The sequence below is a fragment of the Gracilinanus agilis genome, chromosome 1, assembly GCF_016433145.1.
Source record: "Gracilinanus agilis isolate LMUSP501 chromosome 1, AgileGrace, whole genome shotgun sequence".
In the NCBI taxonomy this organism is placed as follows: Eukaryota; Metazoa; Chordata; class Mammalia; order Didelphimorphia; family Didelphidae; genus Gracilinanus; species Gracilinanus agilis.
Window position 1 is genome coordinate 731045853 of NC_058130.1, and position 22335 is coordinate 731068187.

Here is a 22335-nt window from a genome sequence, read left to right on the forward strand (position 1 = left end):
GCCGTGGCAGCTGCAGGAGCGGCAGCGGCAGCAGGAGCAGCTCCGGGGCTAGCGAAGCCCGGCTCCCCGCCGCCCTCCCCGCGCCCGGCCATGCCTAGCTCCATCTACCAGCCCGAGGGAGGGGAGGCGGCGGCGGCGGCGGTGGCGGCGGCGACGGCGGGCCCGCCCCACGGCTGCGGCGGCCTGGGGATGCTAAGCCCCGGCCCCGGCCCCGGCCCTGGCCCTGGACAGCAGCAGCAGCAGCAGCAGCAGCCCCCAGCACCCCCGCCGCCGCCGCCCCCGCCCACCCCGCCGCCGCCCCCACCGCCCCCGCTCCCGGACCAGGGCGCCGAGGGGGCAACCCAGCCAGAGCAGGAGGAGGCGGCCGCCGCCGCCCTGAGGTTCGCTCTGGACCAGCTCTCCATCTTGGGGTTGGAAGAAGAGGAGGACGACGAGGAAGAGGAAGAGGAGGAAGAAGGCGGGGTGAACGGCGAGGCCTGCGCCGAGGAGGAAGAGGAGGAGGAGGAGGACGATGAGGAGGAAGAAGATGAGGCGGCCGACGGCGCCCTGGAAGACCTGGATCCCGCCACCGGGCCCGGGCTGGACGCCCCCGGAGGGGTGGCCGTCGGGGCGGGAGGCGTACTGGGAGCCCTCCAGATGCTGGACCCGGACGTGAGCCCCCCGGCCTCCAACACCACGTCCCCGCCAGATGTGTTCAGTAACTTTCACCACCACCCTCACCTGAGCCACCACTCCATCCTGGCGGAGCAGATGAGCGTGATCGGCAGCCGGAAGAAGAGTGTCAACATGACCGAGTGTGTCCCCGTGCCCAGCTCAGAGCACGTCGCCGAGATTGTGGGGAGACAAGGTAAAGTCACTCCCTGCCTTGATCGCTGCCCTCTGCCTCCACCCCTCCCCCCTTCCGGTGGTGCCTTGATCCCTTTATCCAGAAAGTGTCACTAGGAAGAGTGGCTTGGACCAACGACCCTAGGCTGGAAGTTGTGAGTGCCCCCACACTGACACTCCCTTTAGAATGGGGGTATGGAAATGACCGGAGCTATTCCATTTAGGAGGGGCCGTTGGCAGCCCCCTAGTCCTGGAGTCAGTACTGGTCAGCTCCAGGGCTTTAGTTATTGACATGACCGTGTATATGCACCCCCAATTTAGGGCAGAAGCTCTGAGCTCTCTTGGAAAGATGTGCACCCCCCCTTCTGTATCTGGGTCACTTTTGTTCCCTTTGTGCAGTGCCTGGAGAGTTTAACTTGGCACCCCCCCTGCCAGCCTCCTGCCCTTGGCCCTGGCTACCCTCTACCTTTTGTGTGCTGCCTGGCCTTGGTGGTCCCAGCTTGGGGATAGGGTCTGGCTGCCCAAGGGGCCAGCCAAAGTTTGAGCCTCCTGTTAAGGATCTGGAGTAAGGAAGGGAGCCCCAGGGGATGGGGGAGAGAGGTTTTGTTCAGTTTGGGCTTGGAGGCTTTTCCTTTCCAAGCCCTACCGTGTAAGTAGGGTTCTGTCAAAGAACCGATTGAGGTGTGTGTGTTGGGTGGTGGGGTGGGGGGGGTCATCTGCCTGCAAAGAATCAGTCACAAAGACTCCATATTCCCCAGCTTAGTGAGAAGGATGCTGCTGGGCTAGTGGGGTGGGGGCTGATATTTTTGAGGAGATCTTTAAACATGCCCATTTGATATTCCCACTGGGATTGTATTTGGCCCCAAATGGATTGATCTTGAGAAGCTGGTGGGTATCAGGATACCGCCTCCACCCCCCATCCACCCCCACCTCGAGGTGGCCAGTCGGTGCTGGGCTGAAAGGGGGTGGTCTCCGTTCTATCCCGGGCTGGAAGGCTGGGGCCGGCTCTATTGTCGGAGGGGCCTGGGTGGCTGGCTGCCCTATTGTTCCCTTTGTTAGAGGACCATGCTGCGATTAGCATGGTGACATCAGGCCCAAGGCTTCTCATTGGTGGCTGGGCTGCCCTGAGCCAGCCCACTACCTCCCCCCCACTCCTTCCCAGCTCCTCTCAGCCCTGGCCCAGCCCAGCCCAGCTTGGCTGCCGGTCTCAACTTTTTCTTCCCTCTTCCCGCTCCCCCCCACCCCAGCCACCCCCCTAGCCATCCTCTGCCTTGCTGCCTTGCCTAGCTCTTTCTTTGTGGCTTGGGGGGGAGGAGGGAGAGCCTGCTTAGGGAACCAGGGTGGGGCCAGGCTGGAAGCGTTGGACTAGGAAAGCCTGCTTGACTCCCTCTCTGCCCTCCTGCGTGGCATTCCAGGTCTGGGATGGAAGTCCCGAGGTCACGGCAGTCACAAAATGACAGCCCTACTGCCCTTTCCGCTCATTCTCGCCCCAGAGGCTTCCTGTACTCTCTGCATCCTAGGAGAGATTTATTACGGGGTGACAGAGGAGGAAACCGAGTTCCATATGGGATTAGAGGATGTAGGCCAGCTCCCTCCTTTGACACCTGGGCAAATTTAGGCCAAGGCAGAGTTTCGCCCCTAGTAAGGGATGCAGTCTGGATTGGAACCCAGGTTCTCCGCTTTTTCCAAGCTAGAGTTTGGGGTTGGTGTTTTGTTTGTTTTTGCATCTGGCTGGCCCAGTTTGGCCTTCCTTTTGCCTAGAAACCATTTTGCACCCAATGTGGCAAAGTAGAGAGAATGCTGGACCTGGGATCAGTGGCCCCCTCAGGAGCCAGCGGTGGGCTGTTGGGCGAGTCGATTAACTTCCTTCAGGGCTGTAAAATCCAGCCAAGAATAGTTTATAACTCAGTGGGCGGTTGTGAGCTTTAAATGAGATCATGTATGTAAGTGGTTTTGCAAACCTTCCCAGAGCTGGCTGTATAGATCTCGAGGCTACTGTTGCTACTACGGCTGTGTCCAGTTAGGGTTAGTTTGTTTCTAGTTTGGATAGAGGCAACCCTGTGTCCAGAGAGATGTCTTGGCCAAGGTCACTGGGCAAGTTTGGAGGCCGATGGAGGATGGGGCCCCCATCTGCGGAGCTGAGGTCCAAGCTTCTTTTTTTCTGGAGTGTTTCTTAGTTGCTTCCCAGCCCTCTGCTCCTCCGAGGCTGGGGCCCCACCCTAGTGGGCACTGGGGAGTCAGGGCGGCCCTCCTGAGCACCCCTGAGGGCTGAGTGTCAGGAGCTTTAGATCTCAGCCCTCCCACAGGATTCCTGGGAGGGGGCTATCTAGGGATCTAAAGGTGGAAGGGATTCCCGGGGGCCATCTTCATTTTACAAATGAGGAAATCAAGTCCCTCGGAGGGTAAGTCACTTGCCCAAGGTCACACAGGTCAAACCAGGACCCCCGAGTCAGTGTTTGTCAGGGCCAGACCTTTGGCAGGGCCCAGCATGGTGAAGTCAAACCTCAGAAAGCCCAAATCCATGGCTAGCTACTCCCCAAATGACCTTGGGCAAATCTCTTCTTATTTAAACCTCAGTTTCCTTATCTGTCATAGGAATTTGTCCAAGGTCACTTGGGGAATGGCAGACCCTTAAGGGAGTTCTTTCCCGTACCCTGCTTTCTCGTCCAAGGTCCCTGGGGTCCTAGAAAAAGCTGACCTCTTTGTGGTAGCAGAAGCCTAGATTTCCATGAACTTCCCCATCTCCCCACCACCCAGCCCCTCCAACAAAGCCTTGTTTCTTTGGCTTCCTCCTCTCCTGCCTGTTCTCAGGTTAGGCAGACATACAACTCCCACACTGAGCAAAAGCAAACATACTCTAGGAAAATTGGGGTTTTACTTTCTGCAAAGCACTTTCCAACACAGCCTTGGAGGTGGGGTGGAGTCTGGGGTAGATAATGCAAGGATTTTTAACCTTATTTTATAGTTGAGGGAACTTGGGCACAATTCCCCAAAGTCAGTAAATGGTGGAGCCTGGATTAGAACACAGGTCTTTTGATGCCAAGTCCAGGACTCTATCCTGTTGTCAAGATTGACAGGGAGAGTTCTTTATTTTATTTTTACTTTTTAGATTGTAGAAGATTTATTTTTTTAAATTTTCATTTATTTAAAAAATATTCTTCCGTGTTTACATGATTCATTTTCTTTCCCTCCCCCCCTCGCAGAGCTGACACTTCTTTAATACAGAGAGTTCTTTAATAAAAACATCATTCTTTGTTGAAGGAAGTCGCCCAGGTGCTCCATGAGGGACCAGATCCCCCAGAAGCATCAAGCAGGCTCAGTTTATAACATCAGTCAAGCAAGCATTTTATTAATCAGCTTTATGGATAAGATTTTGAGAAATACTTCTGTTAGGGAGAGCAAAACAACGAGCTTAGAAAGGCTGCACCCGATGGACTCTGAGTTAGAAAAGATGAAGTCACCTCCTTTCCTGGGAATCTGGGGTTCATACCTGGACATTCTATGTAGCATGGATTAGGACTCTGTGCATGTTTTCTAGAGGCTCCCCCCTCCCCCCAGGGATCCAGAGAGTTGGGAAGGGGGCTCCCTGACCTTGGCAATTGATGTTCTAGCCTGGGGAAAGCCAGAGAGGGGAATTGCCACCCACCAGAGTGAAAAACTCACCCAGTCCTTTGTTCTCCTCCTCCTCCTCTTCCCTTCTCCATGCCTTTGAACTTCACCATTCTCTCCTGGCCCAGAATGCCCTCCCTCCCACCTACTTTCCCACCTTGAAATCCTTGGGTCTTCTTTCAGGCCCTCGGATCATAAACCCTTGGAAGCTAAGGCCTGTGAACTGTTTCTCCAGCCTCTAGCACCCAGCAAGAGGTACAAGAATGAAAGCCACTTGATGACTGGTGGGAGTCAGGGATTCTTCCAGGAAGAGGTGGCCCCCGAAGAGTAGGGCTTGTTCCTTTTGGAGGGAAGAGAACAAATATTGATTAAGCATCTCTGATGATTTGATGATTTGGGGAGAGTTGGCTGAAGGACTTGGGCAGGCCTAAGGGACCTCAGGCTGCAATTCTTTTTTATTTCAATTTTAAAATGTTGTTTATTGTCATGCAAGACCCACTTCCATCTTGATCATTATTGTAAGAGCCAAGTCATAGGTAACCAAAACCCTCAACTAAGACCAAAGATATGCTGACTGATGTGAAAGACGACCCCAACAGTTCTTACTCTGCAGGTGGATGGCCTTCCCCGTCCTAAATAGGACTGTCATTTGTCTCCCATTGGAGAAGAACCTTTCCATTCCTTTCTTCTCAGTGTGGAAAGTACCCTTGAAAGAGTTACTGTTGGGAGAGGTGATTGTGGGATGCTGGGGAAGGACCGGGGCCCATCCTGCTTGTAGAGTACCCTTTGATATGTCTGGAAACCCCCCCCCCAGCCTCTTCTAGACCACTCCTCTTGAAGGTTATTTGGGAACCCCAAGAAATAGAGAGGGATAACTTCCAACTAGCCCCATCCCTTGTGGTAGGAGCCCCATCTCTTCTTCTCCCCAGGTTTTTCCTACCTCTGCTAGGGCAGTATCCCACCAGAACATCCCACCCTCCCCCAGCCTCTGACCCAGCTCCAGTGCCACCTCCTGGGAAGTCCCTGCTGATTTTAACTTCCAGGCTTGCAGCCTGGGCACATTGGGAATTCCCTGTAGGTAGGTATGCCTTGCTTGATCTGTGTAATAGCAATAGCAGACATTGTGTGCTGCTTTTTGGTTTGCAAAACGGCTTCTTACTAGCATCTCCTTTGAGGCTCGGGTTGCAGCTACTCCCAGAGGAGATATGATTAATCCCCATTTTACAGAAGGGGAAATTGGGACTTAGCGAGTGTCTAGTAACTCGCTGGTGCTTGGCCAATGTGAGAGGTAGACATCATCTCAAGTCTTCTCTCCCTGCTAGTTAATCAGTCTTTTCACTCCTATGCACTGTGGCTCCTTAATATAGAATAAACTTTCACTTATATAGTTTGCAGGTTTTCATTGGAGCCAGCCCAGCCCTTATAGATAGATAGGTTCAAACCTATTCAGAGATGAGGCGAAGTTGCCTAGATTTAGAGCTAGGAAAAGGGTCTAACCCAACCTCCCCCACATTTTGCAAATAAAGAAAGAGACCCAGAGAAGGTCTTCTAGGGAATGAGTGACAAAGGCAGGATTTAAACCCCACAGCCTCTGTCTGTTCTGGCCCCCTCCCCTCCTGCAGGGCATCAGATCTTTCTTTCTTGATCCGGGCCCAGGTTGCATGGACACAGCAGGCCATCTGTGCACTCCTGAACACCCTGGGGACTAAAAAATGCAGGGGTGCCTGCGGATGGGTAGGAATGCCTTCTTAGGTGTGCCGAGGGCACAGGGCAGCAAGGAAGGGAAGAATATTCTTCCCCATGGACATCTTAAACCCATTCTGTCCAAAATAGAACTCATTATCTCCCCCTAAACCCCATCTCCCTTCCTACCTTCCCTGGCACCACTATCCTCCCAGTCCTTCAGGCTCACGACCAAAGAGTGGCTCCTGGAAATCTCCTTATTCCCCAGTTCTAAGGTGTTGATTTTGCCTCTGCAAGTCCCTCTCAAATCTGCCCTCTTCCCCCTGACACTGCCACCTCTCTGGTGCAGGCTCCCATCATCTCCTACCTGGCTTGTGGCAATGCCTGCCTAGGAAAGTCTCTCCTCACTCCAATCCATCCTCTCCATTCAGCAGCCAAAGAGATTTTCATAAAGAAAAGGTCCTATCGTGTCGTTTTCCACAAACTCCATTGGAGTGACGGTGATACATGTATCATTTTTAAACCCTTAACTTCTATCTTAAAATCTTAGAATCAATACTGTGTATTGGTTCCAAGACAGAAGGGTGGTAAGGGCTAGGCAATGGGGGTTAAGTGACTTGCCCAGGGTCACACAGCTGGGAAGTGTCTGAGGCCAGATTTGACCCTTGGACCTCTCCAATGAGATATTTGTAAAGGGCTCAGCACAGTGCCTTGCACACAGTAGGTACTTAATAAATATTTGTTTACTTCCTTTGAAGCTCAGCTCCCGGGTCACCCAGGGAAGCTTTCTCTGGTTCCCGAAGTCTTCCAGAGCTTTTCCACCTCAAATGATCATGCATATACTTATTTACATGACCTACCCTAGCAGACTTTCTTATTATGTGCCGTGCTTCATAAATGCCTGCTCGTCACATTGAATTGGCAGCAGAAACAGGAGACAGTGGTAGAGTCAGAAAACCTGAACCCCTCAATCACTTCTGCCATTAACTAACAGTGTGACCCGGGACAAGTCGTCATCTCCTTTCTTTATTCGTCAGCTTCTTCTCTAAGATAAGAATTTGTAAATTCTGAGAATTCCAAATTTTTGCTTTAGTGAGCAAAAAAGGAGCCAGTGTTGATTTTTGAGCAGGAGAGAGCTCCGAACTTTAGAAAGGTTCATTTATTAATTAAGTATTCAGTATTTACTATATGCAGGTGGGAGATAGAAAACTGAGTGGAGCCCACAATCAAGTTGGAGGGATGCTTTATACTGACACCCATCAATTAGACTGGCCTACCTGACCCTGAGAGCGAGGGCAGAAAAAGAGACCTCAGTAGGGCTTCTGGAGTTTCTTCTTCGAGGGAGTATCTGGACTTAGGAGAATGGGGAGAATTTCCAATGGGAAGGTATCAGAGATGGGCAAAGGACTAGAGGTGGGAAATCTGTAAATCAATACATAAGCCTTCATTAACCAAACTTGGCTGCTTGATAGTGGAGATGACCTCTGCAGAAGGATTTGGGGAGATCCAATGATCTAGGCAAGAGTAGATGAGCCCTGAGCTAGGGTAGGTAGAGGCTGTATGAGACAGGAGAAAAAAGACTTTCCTAGGAGTGGTAGAAAAGAAAAGGCAGAAGCAAAGATGGTTCTAGGATTGTGAAGTGGAAAGAGCCAAGGTAGCAGGTGACAGGAGCCCCCCTGGTCTAGTGATCTCACTAAAGGAGACAGTTGGGGAAACGAAAGAAGGCCTGGCTTTAGAGTTGGTCAGTCTACATAGGTTCAAGTCCTAACTCTGCCTACGTCTTTCCCGTGGGACTTGGGAAAGTCACTCCCACCCTCGGGACTCAGTCTCCTCATTTTAAAAATGGGAATATTTGTCCTTCCATTGCTTATCTTATGATGCTATTTTGATCATCAAATGCCAAACCATAAGCCTGGGAGATGGTATCAATTTTTTTGTTAAGGGCTCAGCTGTCCATGCCCTTTTGGCCATGGAGTGGCTGGCTCACAGAGTAAGGGGTCAGGGTGGGGGGCACTCAGGACCAGCCTGACTTGTCCCTATTGTTAGTTCTCCCAGTAGGATTCTAGGTTTCTTGCAGAAAATCTTGAGTTCCATCCGTACGGTTCCCCTGTTAACCTGCTTGAGTGAGAGCCCTTTTCTCTAGGCCTCAGTCTCATCTGAAAAATGTCAGGTTTGAATTTTGAGCTCAGCTTCAAATCCCATGATTCTGTGCACTTCTCTACCCACAAACCATAGAAGATTGTTGGAGGATAAACTATCCAGGAAAGTGTAGTGTAGCTTAAGGTCATGGAACTAGCTGTTGGAGAATGAGGGGTTCAAACTCACTAGCTGTTTTGTCACTTAAGCTCCCATTATCTCTGTAAAAGGAGATCAGCCTGATGGGAAAGGTCACTCTGAGCCTTAATAGTCTATGAGTACTTTGGGAAAAGGCTCAATTTTGTTGGAAGACAGAATAATCAAAAGCAGATCAGTCTGATGGAAGGTTTCCCATCTGTGCTGTGTGATCTTGGGCAAGTCCTTTCCCTTCTCTCTCCAGATGGGAGAATAGGCCTAGGCCTAGCATATCAGAAAAGGATACGATGGCCTCCTTTTTGTTAAAGCCAATGCAATGTATTGTGGACAGAGTCAGGAAGACCAGGGTCCAAATCCCAAACTCTGACCCTGTGTAACACTGGACAAATCACTTAAACCTCTCAACCTCAGTTTCCTCATCTGTAAAATGAGGGTCCTAAATGGCACCCAGCTGACAGCAGCGGTTCTTGACCTGGGGTCTGTGGATAGATTTCAGGGCATTCATGAACTTGGATTCACTAAAAATGACATCTTGATTTCAAAATAATTATTTTCCTTTATGATCCCATATATTGCATTTGTCACAGATACTATCTTTCTGAGAAGGGGGCTCCAGGCTTCACCAGGCTGACTGCCTGGTCAGAACTCTTGCCTTATAGGGTTGTTAGAAGGATCAAATGAGAGCATGTCTACAGAGCTCCTTTGTAAAAAACCTGTTCATGTGAAAACTGATTATTACTGATCCCTTCTCTCCCTGTCTCCCCTCCCCTCCTTCAAAGCTGGGCACAATTTCCCTTTATCTGATCTTATAGAACTGTGTTTAGAGTTCCTCTCTCTCTATCATGTACTAGCTGTGTGACCTTGGCCAAATTTCTTGCCTTCTCTGGGTTTCATTCTCCTCCCCTGTAAAGCAGAGATAATAATTCCTGCACTACTTGCCTCCCAAAGCTGTCAGGAGGAAAATGCCCCGTCAGCTGTGAAGAGCTTGGAGAAACAAAAGCTGTTATTATTTGCTACTGAGCCGAGGGAGTGTCTGACGGATATCTTGAACCGGAGAGGCTAGGGGAGCCTGTGGAGGAGGAAGGGCCATGGGCTTCCAAGTGGTAGACTCTCATTCCAGAGGGAGCAGGCACAGTGGCTTTGGACTCTGGACTTCGGTTCAAATCCTGCCTTGGTTACTTTCTACCTGTGTGACCACTGTGTGCACTGGGCTGCATTTTCTTCATCTGTAAAATGAGAGGGTTGTTGGATTAGATGGGTTTAGGGGTTCTTTTGAGCTTTAAAACAAAATCCTTACCTTCTGACTTGGAATCAATATTGACTATCAGTTCCGAGGCAGAAGAGCAAAAGGGCTAGGCAATGGGGGTTAAGTGACTTGCCCAGGGTCTCACAGCTAAGAGGTGTCTGAGATCAGATTTGAACCCAGGACCTCCTGTCACCAGGTCTGGCTCTCCATCCACTGAACGAGGTAGCTGCCCTGCTTTTGAGTTCTTAATCTGTCATCCTACAGTTCTCATTTCTAGGAGCTGGTTTAGGAAGCCTCTTTTGGGGGCTGCTATAGAGGGACGTCTGTGAAAACAGACACAGGCTCCTCCCTTGAGGAGTTGGGATGTCTGGGAAGAGCTCAGCTACCCAAAGGAACATCTGTTGACTAGGTATAAGGGATAGTCTTAGAATCAAAAGACCTGGATTCAAATCCTGCCTTCAGTACTTAAATAGCTGTGTAATCCAAAGACAAATCATGCGTCCGGGCTCAGTTTCCTCATCTATGAAATGAGGGTAACCATGGTCTTACTACTTCCCTCACAAGAGGAGTCAGGAGGAGAGGGAATTAGGGTACTCTTAAAATGGGCACTAATGGGTGATGAGGGGGAACGGCAGGTCTAGATGGCTATTCAGCTGTGGATTTCTCCATTGGCTTGGGTGAGGAATAAGCATCTTAGCCCAGCACTAACTCCAAGTTTTTTCTTAGTCCTTCTTGAGCTCTGTGGCATTTAACAGTATCAGTCTCTTTCTCCAAATTGGATGTCCTTTGGGCATCTCCAACCCAGCAGGGTCCAGCACCTAACACAAGTATGCCACCCTCCTAAGCCCGTTCTTCTTTTGAATCCATCCAGCCCCAGGTTTGCAGCCTCAGGGGCATCCTGAGCTCCTCACTCTTAAGGACTCACCCCATAGCGATCAGCAGGCACAACTTGTACCTCCCTGCCATCTTTCAGATGTGTTCCCTTCTCTCCCTTTGCACTGCTCCCCCCTGGAGTTCAGCCCTTCATTGCCTCTAGCCTGGACCACTTCAGTAGCCAGCTCGTGGGTCTCTTTACCTCAAGTGGATCTTCTGCAAAGTCACCAAAATATGGGTCTAACCATGTCAAAAATGTCCAGCGACTCCTTTGTCATCATCAGCGTCAAAGAGAAACTTAGCCTGCCATGTTCCTAGGTTTTGTCCACGTTACGCCACTCCATGCACTCTGGCCCACCATTCAGATCTCACATGAGATACTCCATTTCCTGTCTCTGCCTTTGTTCCATGCTTGGAATTCTCTCCTTCCTCGCCTCCACATTTTAGAATCTCTGACTTGGCTTCCTCCAATGTTTATCTTGAGCTTCCTTCTGTAGGGGCCCCTTCCCCATCCCCCCTCCATTCTTAGGCTACCTTAAACTGCTGTATAGATGTATCCACTCTTTGTAGATTATCCAGGGAGGTAATGTTGGGAAAGCTCCTAGCACAGTGCCTGGTACATACCCCGTGGGTGCTTAATAAATGTGTCCCCTTCTTCTTTCCTTATGTTTGTATCTCGTATGAACCTCCGTCTATTGGTGGTGTCTTCTCCACTGACCAGTACCCTTCCCCTTTCCTTTGTATCCCCAGGCCCTAGGACAGAGCCTGGCACATTGTGCCGGAAGCCCTTAACCCTCGTTTAATGATTGATCGATTGATTTCCAAAGCCCAGTGAGTAGCTACCCATCTCGGTCAAGGGTCCAGCCTCTGTCCTAAGAAGAAGGTTGGATTAGGAAAAAGATAAGGAGTTACTTCTCTGTTAAACAAAGGCATTGGACCAGATGACCTCAGATCCTGCCTAGCTCTAAATCTCTTCTCCTGACCGCTCTTTTTCTTTTTTTCTTCTTCTTTTTTTTTTTTTTTAAAACAAGCCCTCACCAGATCTGTCTTAGAATCCATACTAAGTATCCATTCCGAGGCAGAAGAGTGGTAAAGCCTATAGGGATTAAGTGACTTGCCCAGGGTAACACAGCCAGGAAGCATTTGAAGCCAGATTTTAACTGGCTCACTAGCCACTGAGCCACCTAGCTTCCTTAATTCAGGCCACTCTTAATTTACATGGAGCCTCCTCAGCTAAATAAGACCTCCCTGAACCTCAGCCCTCTTAGGCACCAGGGCTTAAACAGCCCGATGAGATGGGCCTTTGACCAAATTATTGATGGGAAAGCTGAGACCCAAAAAAGGGATTCAGGGGGTAAAGCTAGGACTTTATCTGAGGGCCTTTTCAGGTACCAAGACCCCACAACATGCAAGTTCACCCCTGTGCCATGCCTATACAGTCCAAAACAGAAGGCCTGCTGATGAAAGACAACTCCAAATCCCAGCCTTCAAGGTCTAGGTCACATTCCTTCTCTTTTTGGAATTCCTCTTTCCAGATCTATTCCTCTCTCCCATCTCTCCCTTTCTTATCACCCAGCACTCTCCGTCCTTCCTTCCCAGGATTCCCTCGGAAGCCTCGTGGGCCAGGAGAGGGGGCTGAATTAAGATGTACAGCATGTGGCTTTGAGTCTCCGCTCTGCCACTGCCAGGGGCAAATCACCTCGTCCGTGAAGGCCTCCCCTTCCTCATCCACAAAACGAAGTTGTCCGAGGAGATGAGATCTCTGAGGTCCCTTCCTGTTCTGAATCTGTCCTTCCTGCTCCTTCATGATGCCCTTCCCAAGGCTCTGTCTCTTCCCTCTCCTCCCCAGAGTCCAGGATTCCCACCCCTCCCTCCCCAGGTTTTCCCAGAGCAGGGAACCCAGCAGGGGACTGTTGGGACCCCTTCCTTGCTCTTATCTAGTTCTCTGATTGGAGCTGAAGGAGGAGATGAGGCTCTGAAGGGCAATTGGAGCCAGATCATGGCATGGAAAAGACTTTGAATGATAGAGAAGTTTGGGTCTTCTCCTCCATTGGTAACCAATGGATGGGAAGCCCTAGAAGGTCATTTTCCTGAAGTGCTATCTCCCTCTAATCAATTAAATTCAGTGGCTCCCTGTTATATTCTCAAGTCTTCTGTTTTGCTTTTAAAACTCTTCCCAGCCAGGCCTCTTCTTACCTTTCCAGTTATATATTTATTCCCCTCCCACAGTCTAGGCTCTGTGGTCTACCTGTCAGCTGCCATGGCTGTCTCCACCGAGATGCTCCATCCATCTCTCTTCTCTCAGCCTCTGCCATGCCTCCTGACTTCTTGGCTTCCTTTCAGGACTTGGCTCCAATCTCCTGTTCTTCAGGAGCCACGGAGGCCTTCCCTGGGTGATTACCTCTCTCCGATCTATTCTCCCTAGTAGTCTAGTTATTGAAATGTTTCCTCCGCTAGACTGGGGCCCCTCCAGAGACAGAGCCATTGTTTTGCCTTTTCCTCGTATCCCTAGGGCTTAGCATATAAGCATTTAATGAATGTTGACTGACTGAGGAAGGTCCTGGGAACTCTGACCAGTAAGAATATGGTCTTAGAGTTTAGAGGTGAAAAGAGACCTTAAAGATCATTTAGGTCAAACCACCCCCATTTTATAGATGAAGAAATTCATGTTCTAAGAGTGGAGAAATTCATGTTCTAAGAGTGGAAGTGACTTACCCAGGGTCATTCAGAGGCTAGTTATGACTCGGTGACTAATGCTTTTTCTACCCTGTCCTGCTAAGCTTTGGAAAGATAAGAATCCTAATGAAAGTTGACTTTTATTCAGCCCCTCTGAATCTCCGGACTCTCCTCTCACCCCCCAAGAGGCAGCCACTAGGGATAGAATTATCACTATTTTACAAAGGAGGAAATAATAGCTGATAATTTTGTTGTTGTTTCACTTGTATCTGACTCACCATGACCCCATTTGGGGTTTTCTTGGCAAAGATAGCGGAGTGGTTTGCCATTTCCTTTGACAGATGAGGAAACTGAGGCGGACAGGGTTTAAGTGGCCTGCTCAGGATCACACAGCTAGTAATAAGTGCCAGAGACCACATTTGAACTTGGAAAGAGGAATCTTTCCGACTCCAGGCCCAGTGCTCTATGCCTTGTGCCATCTAATGGGAATGGCATTTCTATAGCGACAGAAGGTTTGCAAAGCCCTTTACATCTCTGGCGGTGTAGGATCTTCACAACCCATTGGCTATGGGGTGGGAAAGAGGTGCTATGACTATCCCCATTTTGCAGATAAGGAAACTGAGGCAGATGAGCATGAAGTGGCTGGCCCCAGGTCTCCCACCTACTTTGTGGGTATCCTGAAACCCAAATCTTCCTGACTTCAACTCTGCAGTGGCTGGGCTAGAAAACACTGAATGGGGGAAAAGGCAGAATGAGGAAAGTCAGGATGTGGCGGTCCAGCAAGAGCAAGGGCCATTGGGAATGGAGAGCATGGGACAGATGGGAGAGAGGCCTTTGCAAGGACAGACTAGGTGACTGGCTGACTTGGGGGGGGGGGTGGAGAAGGAAAATAGAAACTTCCTTGTTGGGGGAAGACCTCGCCAGCCATTGTAGTTTGTGGCTATGGTTGGGGGGCATCGCCCATGGGCTCCAGTTCAGGACTGGCCTGGGGTTCCAGTGACAGGCCCTTCTTATTAAGTGCTTCTTGTATGCCAGGCCCTGTGATGAATGAAAGAATGGAACTCCTTGGGGAGCTCCTGAGAGGAGAGTCGAGTGCCCTTGTTAGGTCCCAGGACATGGGCTTGGGGGTTTTCTCTCTAGGAAGTGTCCTCCCCTCCTGCTTAATGATGGGAAACTCACTACCTCCCTAACATGTTGATTTAAATTAACAAACAAAATGAAATTTAATTAAAAAAGAAAAATCTCCTTTAGTCCTCCCAATAAGCCACCAATGTAGTAGATGCTATTATTATCCTAAGACAGCCCATTTCCACTTTTAGATAATTGTTGGGAAGCTTTTCCTTACATCGGCCACCCCAACCCTACTCTTCCCACCCACCCACCTCCCCAGTCTTCTCCAGATGCTCCTGTTTCTGCCATGAAGCAAAGCTTAGATAAGATACTTGCTGAAAATGACCTTAGAGGCCATCTAATCCAACCCTCCCCTTTTCAAAGAGGACAGAATGGAGGCCCAGAGATAATTAAGTAACTTGCTCAAGGTCACACGGCTCATAAGTTGCAAAGCTGGAATTCTAACCCAGATCTTTTGATTTTTTTAATTTTTATTTTGAGTATTTCCCCTAGTTACATATTTCATGTTCTTTCCCTCTCCCCCAAACCCCGCTAACCCCCCTTAGCCGACGCACAATTCCACCGTAACCCACATCTTTTGATTCTCAGTCCAGTGACACGAGACTATGGTGTTGTTCTCTGGGTTGCTGTTATAAAGCATTTCCAGGATCAGGCTCTGTGGCTGAGAACATAGCCTGAGAGCCTTCTGCTTGAGGGTGCCTTGGGGACCAGGATGCTGGTCTCTTCTTCCTGCCCCTTCCCAGACTTCTGGGTGATATCTGGATGGGACCCTCCCCTGCCTCCAAACATGCAGTGCTGCCCTTGGTTAGGATCTTAACGATTCCAGGGTGGAGTTACCTGGTGGACCTCAGAGGCTGTCCATTCTAATCTATTCAACTCATCTCATTCATTTATTTTTATTATTTACTTATTTTTTAAGCCCCTATTTTCCATCTTGTTAACAATTCTAAGGCAGAAGGACACAAGGGCTGGGCAATAGGGATTAAGGTTTGCTCACAGTCACGCAGTGAAGAAGTGTCTGAGGTCACATTTGAACCCAGGACCTCCTGACTTTAGGCCTGGTACTCTATCCACTGACCCTCCTGGCTGCCCCTATCCCCTTTATTTTGCAGATTAGGAAACTAAGGCCCTGTGAGAGGCAGAACTCCAACTCGGTCCCTCTGACTCCAGAGACAAGAAAGGGAGGAGGTTATGAAGGGCTTGAATGCCAAGCAGGACTTTACATTTGATCCTGGAGATGATAGGAAGCCACTGGAGTTTATTGAGTAGGAGGTGACCTTAGCGCAGTAGACAGACAGCTGGCCTTAGCCAGGAGGGACTTTGTTCAGGTCCCACACATGTCAACATGCTGGCTGCATGAGCCTGGACAAGTTTCTTAACTCCTGCTGCAAGCGAGATCTCTGAGACTCTTTAAGTTGTGGAGAAGGTGCCAGCCTACCGGATAGAGGGAGTTTCCTTAATCAAGAGTTCTCTTTGCCATTGAGAGCCTAGACACCAGAGGTTCTGGATTCCAGTCTGGCTTCAGGCACTAAACCCCCACCCCCGCCTAACCCTTACCACTCTTCTGCCTTGGAACCAGTGCATAGTATTGATTCTAATTTAGAAGGCGAGGGTTAAAAAAAAAAAAAAAAAAGAATCGACCAGTCCATCCCCTATCCCTGGATAGTGCTTTAAGAATCTCATTTGACCTTCACAGAAGTCTTGCCAAGTAAATGATACTGGTATTCTTACACCCATCTTGTAGATGGGGAAACTGATGGCTAGTCAGTACCTTTCTCTCCTCTCCCCTTGACTGTGTGACCCACTCTGCTGGCCTGAGCTCACCTGCATGGAGTTGGGAGTAACCTTGGAAGTTCTGTTGTATTTACTATAACCAGGAAGAGACCTTGCCCAGGATCAAATACTGAATTGTGTCTAAGGCCAACCTAGAATTCCCCATTTGACCCTACACTTGTTCGTGTTCTCTCTCTCTCTCTTTCTCTGTTTCTGTCTCTCTTTCTTTCTCTCTCTCTGTCTCTGTCTCTGTCTGTCTCTCTCTGTCTCTCTCTATCTCTCTGTCTCTCTCTCCCTCCTCTCTCTTTCTCTCTCTCTGTCTCTCCCTCCCCTCTCTCTCTCTCTCTCTCTGTCTCTCTCTCTCTCTTTCTCTCTCTCCCCCTCCCTCCCTCTCTCTCTCTTCCTCTTTCTCTCTTCCTCTCTCTCTTCCTCCCCCCTTCATAAGAAAGGCATTTGAGGCCCTTTCTCCCTCCCTCTCCAGGCTGTCAGAGCTTTGGCCAGCTACCTGGCCATGAGGGGAGCAGGCAGGAGTGTCTGTAGCCCTTAGAGAGAGAATGGTAGGCATGGAAAAAAAAACCCAGCATACATCCTAAGTCTCTTTTCTCCTCCTCTTCCTCTGTCTTTTTTTTCTGGGGCAGTTAAATGGCTCAGTGGATTGAAAGCAAGGCCTAGAGACAGGAAGTCTTGGGTTCAAATCTAGCCTCAGACACTTCCTAGCTATATAACCTTGAGTAAGTCACTTAACCCCCATTGCCTAGCCCTTACTGCTCTTCTGCCTTGAAACTAATACTTAGTATTGGTTCTAAGACAGAAGGTATGGGTTTAAATAAATTTTTTTTTAAAGGAAGGAGGCAAAGTGGTGAGTCTGGTTATTTAGTTGTTCAGTCCTATCTTTTCTTGACAAGTATACTGGAGAGATTTGCCATTTATTTCTCTAGTTGATCTTTCCTTCCAGCAGTCAGAGGTTAAGTGAATTACCCATGGCACATAGTTAGGAATTGTCTGAGGCTAGACTTGAATTCAGGTCTTTCTGATTCTAGGCCCAATGTTCTTAACCACTGAGGCAGAGGACCTAGGCTCAATTCCATCTCCAAGGCTGGATGACTTTAAACTATTCATTAGCTTTCTTGGCTTTAGTAGTCCCTCATCCAAAAAATGAAGAAGTTGAGTTAGACAGCCTCTGAGGTCCCTTCCTGCTCTGGAGCCATGATTCTTCCATCAAAACAAAAGCCAGAAAAAATTACATTAATTCACTGGTGATTCAAATAAACTCAGATATTGTTTCTTTTTCCCTTATATATTTTTTCAGGGCATGAAGATGACCTTTTTTTCAGAGCAATCCTCTATTAGGCAGGCAGTGCAAGTTATGATCCCATTTTACAGATAAGGAAACTGTGATCCAGAGGGTAGAAAGGATTTGCCCCATGTGTCACGTGGCTGAATAATTTGTTGTTTTTCAGTCATTTCAGTTGTGTCTAACTCTTAATGATCCCTTTTTTGAGGGTTTTCTTGGCAGAGATACTGGAGTGGTTTGCCACCCTTCCTCAGCTCATTTTACAGGTGAGAAACTGAGGCAGCCAGGGTTAACGTGATTTGCTTAGGGTCACATAGCCAGAAATGTCTGAGGTGTCCAATTCTTTATGATCTCATTTGAGTTTTCTTGTCAGAGATACTAGAGTGGTTTGCCATTTTCTGTGACCATAGTCACAGTAGCCTTCTCATTGAATTCTCTGTCTCAAGTCTCTCCCTATTCTAAGCCATTAGAATCACTTTCCTCAATTAACAAAGTAATTTTCCTCCTCCCCAATCAATAAATTATAGTGTCTCCCTATTTCCTTCAAGATCAAATCTTCTGTTTAGCATTAGTAGAAACCTTTCCCAATTTCTCCCTTTCTTACTTTTCCAGTCTTCTTATCCCTTTCTCTTCTTATATTTTATAGTCCAGTGACACTGATCTCCTTGATATTCTTTAAGGCGAGACTCTCCATCTCCTGATTCTGCGCCCCATTCCTGGAATGCTTTTCCTCCTCACCTTTGCCTCTTGGCTAACTCAAAGACTCAGCTCAAACTCGACTCCCAGTTCTCCCTCTGTTCTGCCACACACATACATACATCCTGCTAGTGCCTTCCCTCTGCTTCCCCTGTATATGTATATTCATATGTATATTCATAGTTGTTTGCATGTTGTCTTCCTTAGTAGAATGTGAGCTCCTTGAGGGTAGGGACTATTGTTTTTGCTTCTCTTTATAACCCCAGCATGTTGTATAGTGCCTGGCACAGAGCAGACATTTAATAGGTGCTTGTTGACTCTTTATCAGTAGAATCAGCCTTGGGTCATAGGACACAACCTGTTGACTGTAAGCCAGTAGAATCAGCTTTGGACCATAGAACATAGCCTGTCAGAGATGAAATAACCCTTCGAACATGGAGAAAGCATGGTTCAAGAGCAATTCTGAAAAAGATCTGGTGGTTTTAGTAGACTTTAAGCTCAGGATGAGTCAGCAGCAGTGTGATAATAGTAGCCAAAAAAACAAATGCAATTAAGGGAGGCCTAACTTAGGACAGTGGGGAGGTGATAGTTCCACTGCCAGGCCTAGCTTAGAACAGTGGGGAGGTGATGGTTCCACTGCCCTCTATCCATATTAGACCTCATCTGAAGTATCCAGGTTAGTTCTAGATGCTATAGTTTAGTGGTTCCCAAACTTTTTTGGCCTACCGCCCCCTTTCCAGAAAAAAATATTACTTAGCACCCCTGGAAATTAATTTTTAAAAAATTTTAATAGCAATTAATAGGAAAGATAAATGCACCTGTGGCCAACACTGCCTCCCTGGATTGCTGCAGCACCCACCAGGGGGCGGTAGCGCCCACTTTGGGAATCACTGCTATAGTTGAAGGATGTTGATAAGCCGGAGGATGTCCAGAAAAGGACAACCAGTATGGTAAAGGGTCTTGAGTACATGGTATTTAGGAGTCATTGGAAGGAACAGGGAATGATCAGCTGGGAGAAGAGAAGACTTGGGTAACATGGTAGTTGTCTTTTAAGTTTTTGAAGGGCCACCACATAGAGTAGGGATTAGATTGCTTGGCCTCAAAGGGCAAAATAAGAAGTAATGGATGTGGAAATAATGAAGTAAATTGAGGCTTTATGGCAAAAAGTACTTCCCAACAATTAGAGATGCCCCATAGTAGAATGGGCTGTTTAAAGAGGTGGTGGATTCTGCTTTCTTGATTATCTCCTAAATACTCTTCCAATATGTTATCACATGTTCTTTTTATCTGTGGGTTGGGCAAGTCTTGTTACTGAGCTTCCCCTTCCAAAACTCAAATATTCTGTGAACACAGAATGTCAGAACTCGGAAGGCCCTTGGAACACAGAATGTCAGACCTGGAAAAGGCGCACCTGAGACTGGATGATTTACTGAGGGTTGAAAAAAACCTGCATTTGAATCCTGCCTCCAGTACCTGCCCTCTAATAATTTTATGTCTCTGAGCCTCAGTCTCCTCTTTTGTAAAATAAGACCAATTATACCTATAGTATGTACCTTAAAGGATTGTTGTCTGGCTCAAAAGAGTTTCAGGATCAGTGATTTCATGAAGTAAATGAGGAAACTCTCAGGTGAGAAAACCCCCTTTACCAAGTGGTGCAGATCTATATGTGCTGGCCCTTCCCCCAGGCTTAGAGAATTGCCTAGAGCAGAGGTGTCAGACTCTCTTGGGGCCAGGAGACCTGCAACACTTCGGAGAGCAGTCCCGACTGGATTAAAATGTCCTTGGGAAATGTGACACAATTACAGTACAACATAGATAATGTTAATTTGTGGTTTCACAATATGCAACCCACAGGGATCTGTTTCTAATTGAGTGTGACAGTATTGGCTGAGAGTACTGAGAAAGTTAAATTACTTACCCAGGGTGACACAGGCAGTAAACCTCCCTTCCTTCCTTTCTTCCTTCCCCTTCCATATTAGTGTCAGTTCTAAGATAGATGAGTGGTAAGGGCTAGGCTAGTTAAGGGACTTGTCCCGAGCCACATAGGTAGGAAGTATCTGGGGCCACATTTGAATCCAGGACCTCCTGTCTCCAGGCCTAGCGCTCTATCCACTGCGTTACCTAGCTGCTCTGGTGTTCATTATTTCAAGTGAGATAACAGAGGCAAAAGACTTTGCAACCCTTAAAGTAGCCTGTAAACCTTGGCTGTTATCTAACAGAATGCCCTCCTCGGTTTACAGATGAGGAAACATTTTCCCAGAGTCTCATTAACAGAGCTATCCGGGATCAGATCCATGAATTGAAATTCAAAGTATATGAGTTCTACTCCTGACAAGGTCGCCTCTCGGACCGTGGGCAAATCATTGAGTATCTCTGGGCCTCGGTTTTCCTCCTCTGTAAATGAGTGAGGCTGGTTTAGATGCTTACTTTGAGAAACTTTATTTAGCTGTTGTACTTGGGACCTGGGAACTAGAGGTACACAGCCAATCTGGAAAACAGGCCTTGATTTCAAGGAGAAAACATTTCATGGATATAGTTTTGTGCCCGTTACCCCCAAAAGCTTGGATTAGACTCCTACTTTAGATATTTACTGTTTGCCTCCATGAATCTCAGTTTCCCTGTCTGTAAAATGGAGATAATAATCATACTGCCTCAGACAATTTGTGAGGATCAGATCACAATGTATGTAAAGCCCTTTGTAGATCTTAAAACATGATATGAATGTCAGTTATTATTATTGCTGTTGCTATTGCTATATTCTTTGGGGTAGCTAGGTGGCCCAGTGCATAGAGTGCTGAGCCTGGAGTCAGAAAGTTCAAATCCGACCTCAGACACTTATTGGCTATGTGACCCTGGGCACCTCAGTTTCCTTATCTGTAAAATCCGAGTTGGAAATGGCAAAGTGTTCCAGGATCTTTGCCAAGAAAACCCTAAAAAAGGGGGGTCATGGAGAGTCTGACATGCCTGAAAAATGACACGATAACAATCTTCTAGGAGGTATGATATTTAAACAGATATTTGGTTTGAAGAAGGAGAGGATGATAATAGGTTGGAGAAATTATGACAGTAAATAATTTTTTTTTTAAACCCTCACCTTCCATCTTAGAATCAACTCTGTGTATTGGTTCCAAGGCAGAAGAGTGCTAAGGGCTGGGCAATGGGGATGAAGTGACTTGTCCAGGGTCACACAGCTAGGAAGTGTTGTCTGAGGCCAGATTTGAACCCAGGACCTCACCTACCCCCCTCACCCCCTGTCTCTAGTCCTGGTGCTTTATTCACCGAGCTATCTAGCTGCCCTCCCGTGTGCCCATTTCTGAAGTGGCTGCTGAGCCGAGCTCGGTGCAGGAAGAGGAAGGTCCTGACTCCGGGTCCTCTGCATGGTTTCTCATGATGACACATGTGCCGCTCGCCTTACGGAGTTGTCCCGGGAGGGTGCATTTTATAAGGGTGGGGGGGGTTGGAGAGTTTTGGGGTGGGGGACGGAAGGTCGGCGTTGTTTTTCAAAGCTTTGGAATGGACCGGTAGGAGATCCCAGAACCGGGAGTCTGATGGTTCTTTGTCCTTCTCCCTCTCCCACCCCAGGGTGTAAGATCAAGGCCCTTCGAGCCAAAACCAACACCTACATCAAGACCCCAGTGCGGGGCGAGGAGCCAATCTTCATCGTGACGGGGCGCAAAGAGGACGTGGAGATGGCGAAGCGGGAGATCCTGTCGGCCGCCGAGCACTTCTCCATGATCCGGGCCACACGCAACAAAGTGAACGGCCTGACGGGGGCCGTGCAGGGGCCCCCCAACCTCCCCGGGCAAACCACCATCCAAGTCCGTGTGCCCTATCGCGTGGTGGGGCTGGTGGTGGGGCCCAAGGGCGCCACCATCAAGCGGATCCAGCAGCAGACCCACACGTACATTGTGACCCCGAGCCGGGACAAGGAGCCCGTGTTCGAGGTGACGGGCATGCCCGAGAACGTAGACCGGGCCCGCGAGGAGATCGAGGCCCACATCACCATGCGCACCGGCTCCTTCATCGACGCTGGGGCCGAGAACGACTTCCACTCCAACGGTACCGACGTCTGCCTCGACCTGCTGGGCGGGCCCGCGGGGCTCTGGGCCAAGGCTCCCAACCCGGCCCGCCGGCCCTCCGCGGGGCTGCGCGCGGACAGCCTGGCTCCCGCCGAGGCCTTCTACGGCAGCCGGGCCCCCGCGGCCGAGGCCAGTCCCACCAGCCCCTACGGCCCCGG

At 48.8% G+C, this 22335-nt stretch overlaps 1 protein-coding gene across 1 annotated transcript in view; it reads left to right on the forward strand.

Annotated features, from left to right (window-relative positions):
* The first annotated feature begins 90 nt into the window (after positions 1–90).
* The window catches only part of MEX3D (mex-3 RNA binding family member D), a 25845-nt gene continuing 3600 nt past the window's right edge, over positions 91–22335 (forward strand). The window contains exons 1-3 of the mRNA XM_044685351.1: positions 91–208; positions 260–847; positions 21681–22328. Of these exons, the coding sequence (XP_044541286.1) occupies positions 91–208; positions 260–847; positions 21681–22328 (1354 nt within the window). The remainder of the gene's footprint in view (positions 209–259; positions 848–21680; positions 22329–22335) is intronic.